The sequence below is a fragment of the Phyllostomus hastatus genome, unplaced genomic scaffold (genome assembly GCF_019186645.2).
Source record: "Phyllostomus hastatus isolate PE091 unplaced genomic scaffold, TTU_PhHast_1.1 phas_contig_210, whole genome shotgun sequence".
NCBI classification, from domain to species: domain Eukaryota; kingdom Metazoa; phylum Chordata; class Mammalia; order Chiroptera; family Phyllostomidae; genus Phyllostomus; species Phyllostomus hastatus.
The window spans coordinates 4,661,046-4,673,499 of NW_025333737.1; the positions used below are offsets into that span (position 1 = coordinate 4,661,046).

A 12,454-nucleotide genomic window follows, 5' to 3' on the forward strand; every position below is an offset into this window, starting at 1 on the left:
AGCTCCTGGAGGGGAGGACAAAGGCACCCACCTCCCTGGAGTTGGTGCCACTTAAAAAGCAGCCCTGATCCTGCCTCCCCGGGACCCGCCCTCTCTCTCCCTCTGGGTTTTCCTCTTCTCTCAGGTCAACACTAGGGGAAGAGGAGCAGTTCAGGGGCATCTAATGACCCTGGGCCTGGACCTGGGGTGGGTGGAGGTCGGGTAAAAGCCCCGGGGCCAGGGGAGGGTCATGGCACAGTTTGTCCCCCTGTCATTATACCAAGAATTGTCAGACGTTGTCATCGAAAGGGGCTGGGGTCAGGGCTTTGAAACACCAACAGGGCATGACTGTGACAGCACCTGCCCGAGCCCAGAACCTGGGAGGGGCGGGACGAGGCGGCCTGGCGAGGCCGGAGAGCAGGGGTGCTGCACCCTGCCCGGGGAGCAGCTCTGGGCCGAGCAGCCGCAGGTGGAAGGGACGGCAGTCTGGGACGGACTTGGGGCAAACGGTCACCACCTCAACCCCTGCGGAACCAGGTGCAGCCACAACAAGGAGGAAACGAAGGGACCTGCTGACCCTGCAGTACCCCCCAGGCAATGGCTTCTCTTGGGCCACAGCCAAGGGGGACACCAAGTGCTCCCCACTGCTGGACACTCGAGGCCCAGACGCACATCACCCCACTTTATCTGAGTGACAAGATGAGAAGGAAGGCCTGTGTGCAGAGAGGGAAACCGAGGCTCAGAGAGGTCACTGACCACGGGTGCATGGCTCATGGCGGAGGGTCCTGACTCCAAAGGCCCTGCTCTCGGCAGCACCCCGGCCCCGGGCAGACTACGCTGGCACCTCAGGCAGGGCCGAGGGAGGCACTTGGACCTCCCCTCCCGGTGCCTACCTGGGTGTCTGCAGTGCTGGGGCCCCTGGGGCCCTGGGGCACAGGCCTCCCTGCTCCCACAGGGCTGCACACAGGGACAACTGGGCGCCGGCAGACGGCTCAGGCACTGCCTTACTGGCTGCACGACCTCAGACAAATGACTCTACCCCTCGGGGCTCCCTCTCAGGCTGAGAACCCCAGGCCGGCTCCCAGTCTGGGGCAGGGGGGATGAAAAGCCCTGGCCAGATGCAAAGCTCTTGACAAGCGTGCCCTGTTGCCGTCACAAGGGCCTTTAACAGGGACAGCCAGACCCAGGCACCCAAGGCCCTGTCCTGCTGCTGGTCGTCGGGCCCACACCAGCCCTCCCCAAGGTGCATGGGCGCCAGAAACCCAGACATCAGGCCGAGAACGTCAGGAAGGGGGCTTAGGAGTCTGGAGTTTCAAAAAGCCCAATGGGGCACCGATGTGAACAGTGTTAGGACCCACGTGACATCGAGCTGGACTCAGAAGAAGCTCTGGCTTCCCCTCCCCAAGACTATGACCCTGTTTCTCCTGGGACCTGGGTTTTCCCTCAACAGACTGGGGAAGAAACCCAGGGAGGTGCAGGGTGGGTCCAAGTCCATGTGGCCGCAGGCGACAGGCAGGGGTTCCCGAGGGGTCGGGGCTGTGTCCTCCACAGAGGTGATGGAGACAGAAGAGAGGCAGAGAGTCCCGAGAAACAGGGACCAGGACAGACCCCACTGTGACGAAGCGTGACCCCGCACGAGTGGGTCCCCGCCCGGCTGGGCCTACCTGTGTGTCACCGAGAGCCCGATGTCCCTCCGTACCATCTGTGGGGATCCGTGCGGGAGATCTGCGGGGAGAGGGGCCGAGTCGGCAGGCTGAGGGAGCCCTGCAGGGACAGCCTGTGCCTGTGACCTTCTCTGCTGAGATCACAGGCTGGATGGCAGGAAAACGTAATGAAGGGCAGGGCAACGCCCCTGAACTGTGTCCACCAACACAGGGGCAGGGCAGGCTAGACCAGGTGGGGCGCGTGGTCACCCTCCCGCCTGGCCAGCCTCTCTAGTGCACACACCTGCCTGGCCTCCGCAGGCCGTTCGGAAACCGTCCGCGCAGTCTCCAGCTGCGGGGGAGGCCGGCTCGAGAGGCAGAAGGCAGTGTGTGTGAGGGCAGAACCCGCTCCCCCCCCCCGCCCCCACTCTGGCACTCTCTCATGGACACCCACGGCTCACCAGGGTGCGAGGGCTGGATTCTGGTCCCTTCGTGTTAGGTGGGGGGAAGTGCTCTGACCCTCGGCAGGGGGCTTGGGGCTGGTCAGCCGTGCAGCACACCCAGTACCTCCCCGGCCTTGACAGCGTTGCTGAGGGCAACCGCTGCAGACTGTAGCAGGCGGAGCCAGGACGAGTGAGGCTTTCCTGTACTCCCAGGGCCCGCCCCACCTGGCACTCAGTCTGCGTCTTTGGGGAAGTCTCAGGCCACGGGCTTTGAGATGCCCCTTCTGCCTGCCTCCTTAGCAGGCACCCTGGGCTCGCCTCCTAACTCTGGCTTCCCCCGAGAACCGGCATCCCCAGTGTCTAGCATCACAGGCTGGCATGGAGGACCAGCCGAAAGCAGTCCCTCCATCGCCCAACAGCCCACACTTCCAACTCCCTCCCCCCTTCCTCCACCTGTGTGCCCCCTCCTCCAACCCTCGGCACTGCCTGTCTCCTCATGACAGGGGTTCTCGGCTGAGCCCATGGGTGGGTCTGGGAACTCTCTGGACTGGTAAGCAGACAGCTGTACACTTTTCCTTGGAAAGAGGACCTAAACTTTCATCCAATTATCAGAAACCTGTGACTCAGAAAGATCAGGAACACAGTGCTTGAGGAATGTATGGTCATCTCATGGCCTGTGAGTCAGCAGCCCTGCCCCCACCGCCCCTAGAAGGCCACTGCACCCTCTCAGGTCCCTGAGTCCCGGCCTGGCCCACAGCTGGGGCTCATTAAGTGCTGGCTCCCTGGGGGCCAAGGACCACACACCCGACCGCAAGGAGATGGGTACGCTGGAGCTGCTGACTCCTCCCACACCAAGGGGAGTTTGACTGGGACCAAAAGGCCTGTGTTGCCCCGCCGATGACCAGGAGCCCACAGCTCTCTCCAGCACCTCTGCCGTGGGGCTGACTCTTCCCAAGGCCTTCCGGGGGTTCACCCCAGTCAGCAGCCACTGCCGTCAAAGCACATGGGCCAAAAAGGGGTTAGGCTGCCAGCCTGAGAGAGACTGGCCACGGAACAAAGGATTCCAACCTTCTCTCTCTGAGCGCAACCTGTGACATGCAGGGTACCTCGGGCACGGGGCAATGAGGGCACCCGTGCCAGGCACTGACTGCCCCTCATTAGACGGAGCCCTGAAGGCCCTGTCCCGCCCTCCTGATAGGCGGGAGAAGCAGCCTCACTGGTACGGGCCCTGCATTACCGCGGCACCCGGGAGAGTCATGGGCCAGGCTGCCCTGGGGACACAGATGCTGGGCTCCCTTCTCCTCCAAGGCTCTGGGAGGCCCTGGAGTTCCACCTGTACCCTGGGAGAGGGGAGGGCAGCCTCCCCCCTCCACACCCTATGCCTCCCTGGTGGTCCTGCAGCCAGCTGCATTTTGGCAAAGTCAATGCCTGCCCCTCCTCATCGCTCTGCTTAGCCAGCTCAGGACAGGACACAAAGAGACTGCTACTTGGCTCGGGCAAAACCCAGAGATCTCTGCATCGCCACTGGGACAACGGAAAGCAGGCCAGAGGCACGCTGCCTCCCGCTGCAGAGAGAGAGGGCCCATGGCTCAGCCACCACGTGCAGGGCTGCCCCCAGCCCAGAGGTCGGCGGGTAGGAAGGAGGTCAAGGCTGCCCGGCTCCCCCCAGCTCCTCCCAGGGGTCCACTCTCTCAGGGCCTCGTTCAGAGGTGAGTGGCATTCCTGCCTCAAAGGACATCCCTCTCTTGAAGGGACGGGTCCTGAGAAGTCAGCTGGGGGCTGCAGATGGCCACTGTCCCCCTGCACAGGACAGGTGGTGCCTGCCTCTCAGGAGAGCGGGGTTCCCATGGCAGCCCAGCAGGGAAACACTCCCCACAGACCATGACACTCGAGGTCACTGCACACAAAGCCCAGCTGCTGGCTGGGCTGAGGTCACCTTGCCCCTCGAAGGCCACCTGTCCTAGAGTTACTTCCGGAGGTGGTTCCCGGCACCTCTGCTCCTGGACCATGGAAAGGCCAAGTGCACTTGGAGAGGGTCAAAGAAATCCACCCCCGAGGGGGACGGTGACACAAGCACAGCTCCCGGAGGCAGAGGGGACGAAAATGAATCACTCTTACCGAACCTGGAGAAGACAAAAGAGAGAGAAAGAGAGAGAGAGAGAGAGAGAGAGAGAGTGCAGGATTAGGTCACCGAGCTGGCTGGGCAGGTCCCCAGAACACCATCCCTTGGGAAGGGGGGGCAAGCTGCTCAGGGAGAGCCACGAGCCCCTAGGGTGCGGGCTAGGGTGGCTGAGGGAATGCGGGGGCGTTGCCTCCAGGGGAAGGGCTGGAAGTGCCCCCCTCAAGAGGGCACCGAAGCTACAGCTATGCAGGCTGATACATCGGCTTCTCTGAGCCTCGCCAGCCACCCCGCATGGTAATTAGAGCACCCCACTGCACACACAGCTGAAGGAAGAGGGGCTCTGAGTCTGCCCAGGTCACGTTGTCTGTATGCGGGGAGAGGAATGCTTGGGGTCCAGGCAGGAGACAGGGTCAGTCTGCCTGAGAGGAAAGGGCTGGGACAGGAGGGCAGGGAGGACGGTGGTGAGGGACCAAGCAGGGCCAGGTGGGGACAAGCCCTGAGCCAGGCTGTCCCGGGACGAAGAGAGCTGGGGAACCCACACCATTCAGACGGCCCCCGGGGCTCACTGCGGACCGCCGGTGGCCTGAGCGTCCTCGTCAGTGCTACTTCTGGTGGCTCTGAGGAGACGCGACTCAGAGGCCCCGGGTCCCAGCCCAGCCACCAGCCGTGGGATCTGAGGCGGTGGTCACCTGCCCGAGGCTGTTCTCTGCCTGGAGCCAGGACGAGGCCAGAGCCCCACTAGTGCTCTTTTTGGGAGAAAATGAAAAGCAGGCACCTGGGTTTTGCCCACTGAGATGCCCTCCGATTCACACATGTCCGAGTGTCGTCCACACAGCGGTTGTCACTGTGCTCTCTGAGAGGAGAGGGCCCAGAGGGAAGGAAAGCTGCGTCCCTTCCAGGGGAGTGGGGCAGGGGGTCCAGGCCCCCGCAGGACAGCCTGATCGGGATTTCTCCCCTTGGGTGACATACTCAGAACCATCTGATAAGGGGACTAAATAGTAATGGGAAAAATATTAAAAAGTTAAAAAATTTAAAAAAGTCATAGATATCCAGGATCCATCCCATGAAGGGCCCAAGGCAGCCTGCACTGGGACAGAGGACAAGTCCCCCCGAGGCCGGAAAAGGGGTGCTCAGGTCAGACAGGAGCCACACCCCAGGGGTACAAGAGGGTGACAGGTACCCAGAGAAAGCTCTCCCCCTCCTCTGCCCTGCCCACAAGGCTATACTGACAAGGGCAATTGTTGTAACAACAAAAGTGACAATGAACTCAATGTCCACCAGGAGGGGAGGAGTTAGTTAAACCACACAATGGAATGACATAAAAGTGTGAAAAAGATGAGGCATTTGAGTAATTACAAATAAATACTAAACTAATGACCTGGCTGCTCCTCAGAGGGGAGCTGGGCGACTAAGGGAAACGGGAGGGGTCACTTTGCCCTCTGCACCCCTACAAAGCTGAGCCACAGAGCATTCTGCACGTTAGACTATGTGACTGTGACTACCTATTTAAAATACACAGGTAAGAAATTAAAAAAATAAGACAGTAAGGTACTTCCAAATGTACTGACAGGAAGCTCCCAGAGGTGTCGGGGGAAGCGGAAAACACAGACTGCGGAGGAGAGCGCACGGCCTCCCACGCACGTCAGAGGTCCCGGCCAGCTGTCCGGTGCTCTCCTGGGCTCAGGGGAGACCTGCCTGCCTCGGGTCCTCTGGGGAGCACCACGCATGGGGAGTGGAGCTTCCAGGAGACAGCGTTTAATTGCTAGTGCATCCCGTATGAAGATATTTTTTCTGCTGCCACAGTGGAGTATCCCAGACGGTGGCTGTCCATCAGCCTGGGACCTGGAACGCGGCAGACCCATGATGGACAGGCAGCACGGGCCAGAAAGAAATCTTTGTTTTAAGACCCAGGGGTCATTTGCTGCTGCAGCGGAACCCAGTCTCTCCCACTGGTACAGGGCATCGTTTCACTTTTGTGTGTGTGTGTGTGTGTATGTGCGCACACACATGCACACACTTGCAAGGAACCTAGTAGAACTCAGCCCGAACCCTAAGGTAGCCTGGAGAGTGAGCTGAGGGGTGGGCACCGTTCACTTTGTACTGTGCATACTTATATGTTAGTCAATTTTATGCCCTTTTAAAACTGAGTCTATGTCACCTTCACAATGAGAAAACCGTAGTCAGATCTTTCCGTAGATGACCAACTCGGCACCCGTCTGGCAGGAACCCTTGCTCACCTCAGTGCGGAGACCTCATCGATGCGGTTCCCCAGCTGAGACTCGTGGGACTTGCTCCGGGTGAGCGTGGGGAAGCTGGGCAGCAGCTGAAAGACCTTGCGGCTAGGGGGGGGCGGCGTCCTCGGCGGCTTCAGCTTGGTGTGCCGGCGCAGCTGGGGCGTGGTCGGGGGGGTGATGAAGCTGTGCAGGGCACGGGGGGTCAGCCGGCCACTGGCATGCAGGGGGACACAGGTGTCCGTGAGGCCCTCGCTGGGGCCAGGGGTCGGGAAGTCCGAGGTGGGCAGGGCCGACACGGAGACGGAGCGTGGGCCCTGGGCACTGCTGCCCATCCTGCCCAGCTGGGAGCTCCCCGGGGCCCAGGGCAGGCAGGCCGGTGAGAGGGTATCCGCCAGAGGCCCTGAGCCACTTTCCCGCCGGGCGTCCACCGAACTCCAGCCCGAGTCCTCCTTGTGTTCCCCTCCTGTGGGCCAAGAAGGGAGTCAGGAAGGCTGGGGCTGGAGGGATTCACAGCAAGGGGGCCAGGGCCTTGTCAAGCACCTTGTCCCAGGCCGCACAGTTCCTCGATGGAAGGCTTCAACTACCCCGCTTTACCTGGTGTATAAGGGCCTCTCCTGTCTTTTCTTCCACCTTTCCTAGCTGACCATGAGGCCACCGGCGTGGATATTATTGTCCCCATTTTACAGAGGGGAAAATGAGGTCCAGAGAGGGACTGGCTTGAGCGGGGCTCCTGCTGGCAGGCCTGTGGGGAGCAAGCCAGCACAGTCAGCCCGAGGTGGGCACCTTCAGAGCAGGAAGTGGTGATGGACCTTTTGAGAGTCAGGAAAGAGAAGCTGGAATGTGTACAGGGGTAACTCCACTTTGAGAAAATTCACATTTCAGGAAAAAGGGCTGCACCAACCTTCCAACAGCAAATTACCCTGGGAATTTGCTAGAAAAGAGATCCGGCTAGAGAGGGATCAGCAGCTTCTGACTTCTGAGAGGAGCCAGTGAACGGCTTCTGGCTGCCCCCACAGTGACCCTCGCCAAGGCCCTGACACCCCGAGGCTCCGCAGGGTTCAACTCAGTGGCACAATCTGCCCATTCATTCAAGCACATGCTGGACACCGGGTAGGTATTAAGGCATAAAAAGACACACCCACTGAGCCTGTACAGTCTAGTGCGGGCGACACACAGCACGGTGAGTCGGGTGCTGACGTAGAGACGGATGGGGACAGGGGGAGCACAGCGTGGGGGGGGGACCCCTAACTAGCCCCAGGGTCAGAGGGCTCCCCAGAGGAGGTGTACCAGGCAGAGGGAACCGCATGGGCAAAGGCAGGGAGCACACAGCACCTTCTGGTAACCACTAAGAGCTCCCTGTGCCTTGAGAGGTGAGGATGAGACAGGCAGACGGAGGCGATGAAGCTGGAAGGCCAGCTCAGGAGGAACTCTGGATGTCTGGCTAAGGACTTGAGTTTTAACTTTACAGAAGATGGTGTGGGGGCAAGGAGCAAGGACCCCATCTAGAGACCCTTTTGTGGGGAAGAAGACACCTCCCTCCTCATGTTTATTAATGAGTACACAGTACAGGCCAGTAGACTATGATTCAAGACAAAATGAGCTTCCACCCTGGAATCCTGCTGTGTGCCCTGCACCCCGTCTCCCTGCGTCCTCTCAGCATGCACAGTCGCCGAGGCTCAGGGAGGCCACGAGCACTGCTGAGGTCAGCCAGCCGAGCAAGCGGTGGGATGGCAGCCGAGCCCGCTGGCCCGACCACAGCGCTGGCCTCCCCCGAGGGTGTCGGTTCTGAGAAACCTACAATGGCACGGCCTCGGGAGGCCGTGAGCTCTCTGTCACCAGAGGGAGTCCTGCCCACCCAGCCACGCATCAGGTGCAATGGAGAGAGATTAACCTGCACCACTCTGAGGGTATCTTTGTGCGTCCCACCCCCTCCTCTAATGCCCTTCCTCCTACTTCAATGCACGGTGACTCTCCCTTCATGAACCGACCTGGCAGCACGAGTTACTCAGTCTGCGTGCTCCTGAGGCCTGCTCCATTGGAATTGCTGCCATGGCTTACAGTTTCACCCACACACGAATCTACAGGTGGCACTGACATATCGCTGGGTCAGGGGATGAAAGAATGAGACCCGTGAATCCATGGGTAAGTCTGCCACCATGGGAACACGCCCCAGGTTCTCCAAATTGCCTACTGGCTATGACCACTGCCAGGAGCTGGCTTAGGGGGGATGGTCTCACTGTGCACATGAACACCAGTCAGTCGGCAGTGGCTCCTGAGAAAGACCCTGGAGTTGCAAAGTAGGAGCAGCCTGGGGACTGATTAGTGATGAGCGCTGTGGGTGAACGGGGAGCATCAGCCGGCGTGATGGCCCCCCGTTTACCAGCCACGGACACAGAGAAGCTCCCTTCACTCACCTTTAATGCCAGAGACCACAAGGGAAATAGCCTGCACATTTCTCGTCATATGACAGCCTAATGCTGAGAAGAACACCTGATTCATCACAGGCTCTGTTCTAAGCACTTGAATGTAATTAATCTCATCTTGCAACAACCCTGAGAGAGAGGTGCTGTTATTATCTCCATTTCACAGATGAGGAAACTGAGGCACGTGGGGTTAAATCAGTGACCCAGCTCCTTCAGGCTGTACATGGCTGAGCTAGGCTGAAACTAGGCTGCTCTCACCAAGCCCGGCTATGTGCAACGAAGACCCTGCTCGTATGGTCCAAGAGGCGGGCGAATGCTAGTGCCCACCCAGTCCACGGTGCCCTTCAAGTATGGCCACCACTGGGCTGCCCCACTCGGGTGGGGTGTAGTCAGGACCCATTTGGGGATGTGGGCACACCACAAGCTGAGACTGAATGAGAGAGAAGGACCCGGAAAAGACCCTGTTGGGAGGGGCCTCCTCCAGTGCACAGTGGAAAAAGCACCCCTGGGGTGGAAACCCGAGTTCCAAGCCCAGCCCCGATACATGCCAGCTCGGGGACCCAGACGACCCGCCCAGTGTTGTCCGGTGCGCCGGCTATTAAAGGAGCTTACCACCACCTCTTATAGGGGTGTTGCCACACGAGTGTCAAGTGCCTGGCTTAATAAGTCAGTGCTTCTAAGTTAGTGACCTCCCTGTCCTGGCACCCACAACAGGCAGACAGCAGCCTTCCTACCACGGATGGGTCGCCACCACGCGACAGCTGGTTCCTCCACAGTCCTCACCACTCAGCCACAATGGAGGGAGGGGTGACACGTTACTCCAAGATCTCTGCTTGGATGACAAGTGCTTTTAAATTTCCACAACATGGGCGCAAACCAACCACCATCAAAGACTGAGGCTTCAAGCCCCTCTCTGCCACCAACCACTCTGTGTGTGTGTGTGTGTGTGTGTGTACATGCGCGCGCATGCGTGTCCGTGGCCTCCCCCCTCTGGGCTCAGGCTCCTCCTCTGTAAAGTATGGGGACCAGAATGTTGGCCACGTCTCTGCCACGTTTAGAACTTAGCACCTGCCGGGAGGCCTGGCGTGCCGAGGTTTTCTGAACTGAGTGCAGCTCTCCACGGCGGCTCTGTGTCCACGGGAGGACTTGGTACAATGGGGCTGGGGAAGAAATGAAGCCCAACCCTCCCTGAGAAAAAAAAATCGAGGAGAATATAAACCTCAGTGCCTTCTTTAAGCTTCTGGCAGCCAGAGATAAAGACAGGTGACTCAGATCATTAAAAAACAGGGCTAATTCTACTCATTAGGCTCATTTCAAAGCCTTGTCTGTATGGTTGGTAGAGGGAGCATTCAATCAGGGTATTGGAAGCTGTTTCCCAGGCAAGATTCAGGAAGCCAGCAAATAACTCCTGGGAGCTCATCTAATCCAGGATCACACCCTTCGCCTGGGGGTGGCCGTGCACACAAACCCGAGGCTGAAACACCGTAGTTCCTCGAATCCTGCTTCGCTCAGGCTGGGCCCACCTTGGTGGGTGGTGTGTGCCTTGTGAGCACACAGCCCAGCCGACAAGGACAGGAGGTGGGGAGAGGGGCTGGAAGGCAAGGAAGCTGCTGGAGGGTTCACGGACCTAACAAATCTGCTCCAAAGAGGGAAAATCGTACAGGGCCCGCCCAGCAGACCAGCCTGGGGTTTCTAACAATGGCTAAAGCGTCCCTGCGTTAGTACTGGCCACACCAGTCCAGATCCAAGCCCTCTGACTTGGAGAGAGCCTCTATCTCGGGTCAGGTCCATCACACACTTTCTGAATGTCTACTCGGACCTCTCCAAGCTACCCCAGGAACCCTGGGCCACACCTGCCCCCCACCCCCACCATCTACCTCAGCAAAGACCGTGGCCCCAGGGAACCAGGCTAGGCCTGGGGAGGGAAGGCGGGTGTCTAGGTCGAGGCGCAGGGAGAGGGAGCTGATGGGGTGGCCTCAGTGCTGGGGAGGCAGGCCCTACCTACCCAGGCCTGTCACCTTCCGCAGGCAGGTGAGGGCGTACTGCAGGCGGCCGCACTCCTCCGCACTGGCCCCACAGCGCCGCAGCGTCTCCTTCACCTTGGCCTCGTTCATGTCCAGCAGGGCATCCAGAGTGAGCTCTCGGAGGATCTCCTGAGGAAGCACAGAGGGACAGGCAGAGAGCCCGTGAGCACTCAGGCGCCCCCACACCCTCTTCATCTCCCCCTGGCCAGGGCCGGCCTCCCCGCTGAGTGGCAGGGGCCAGCTGCCGGTGGGCCCGCCTCCGACCTGAGGCCACCACTTGTCCGAAGGCTCAGGCAGCCAGCTCTCACCCCACCCCCAAATGCTCCCGGAGGCAGCAGCTGAAGTCAAGCAGCCTGCGCTCTGGGTGGGGGGTGGGGGGAAGGAATGAGAAAGTCCGAGAGGTTCTGATCAGGGCATGCCACCACTCTTCTTTCCTCTTATTCCTCGACCCAGAAAAACGATGATTTGTGACAACTTTTAACATGACAAGTACTTGAGACGAAGACGGCCCTGTCCGATCCTGCTGCACAGTATCAGAATCAGGCAAGATTCCAAATAAAGCTGGCCCCGTGAGAAGCAAATGAAAAAGAACTGACCCTCAACAGGCACTGTAAGGGAACTCACCACCTTGCTTTATCTAATTCTCAGTCAAAACCTTTCAAGGGTCCCAGGCAGCAGAGAGGACATGAGGGACTAGCAGCCTGAAAAGGGCACACGCAGACTGACACTTGGAAGGTGGAGGGGCCACGTGAAAGGCAATGTGGGTTCTCTCACTCCCAAAAGGCTCTGAGAGACAGCAGCCCCCCAGCGGCCTGCAAGGAGAGGGGAACCTCACTCCTGTGGCCGCCAGGAACTGGGTTCTGCCAACCACCCAAAGGCCCATAGACACAGCTTCTTCCCAAAGCTTCCAGGTAAGAGGCCAGCCTGGCTGACACCTGGGCCTCAGCTCACTGAGACCCTCAGCAGGAAGCTCGCTGAGCCCACCTGGACTCCGCCATCCGGCCTTCTTCCTACAGAACTGTAAGCTCACAGATGGGGTTTTAAGCCACTAAGTTTGTGGTGACTTGTCACATAGAAAACTAATATAAAGAGTGATTATTTGAACTGAGGCATAACTAACTTCAAAGCTTGCATTCTTTTCCCTCATCAAAGAGAGAAGAAACCCCTCTGGTTCTGATTACTTTGAGCCACATGTGATACCAAGCCTGTGTTTGCATAGGCAGTTAGCTAGTTATTAATATGGGGGCAGGCAAAGGGGATCAGACATTACTAAGCATAGTCAACTAGGGAGCATAAGCCTGCCTGCTTCACCAGAAAGCTACAGCTTCACACACTCCCCAGGGAAACATTGGCCCCCCTCCCTGCAGATTACTGGGGCGGGGGGGGGGGGCGGGTGTTGGAGGGATAGAACAATAAAGCAGGAGGTGAGCACATGCACGGTAGGAGCCAAAATGGCAACTTAGAGGCCCTGTCAGTCTAGGCCAGAGAAAGAACAGGTTGGTTAGGAGATGGGCCCTTCAGAAGCCCGCAAAAACTTGGGAAATTTGATTGGTTATTTTGAAAAAGCACCAGGTACGTCCCAAGCC

The 12,454-nt window shown here is 59.1% G+C and overlaps 1 protein-coding gene across 9 annotated transcripts in view; it reads right to left on the reverse strand.

Moving 5' to 3' along the window:
- KSR1 (kinase suppressor of ras 1) overlaps positions 1-12,454 on the reverse strand; it is a 150,940-nt gene that overhangs the window by 30,854 nt on the left and 107,632 nt on the right. For all 9 annotated transcript variants that reach the window (XM_045836314.1, XM_045836320.1, XM_045836317.1 and 6 more), the window contains 4 exons: positions 10,850-10,997; positions 6,425-6,884; positions 4,184-4,188; positions 1,644-1,704 (listed from right to left, as the gene is read on the reverse strand). In XM_045836314.1, coding sequence (XP_045692270.1) covers positions 1,644-1,704; positions 4,184-4,188; positions 6,425-6,884; positions 10,850-10,997 — 674 coding nt within the window. The remainder of the gene's footprint in view (positions 1-1,643; positions 1,705-4,183; positions 4,189-6,424; positions 6,885-10,849; positions 10,998-12,454) is intronic.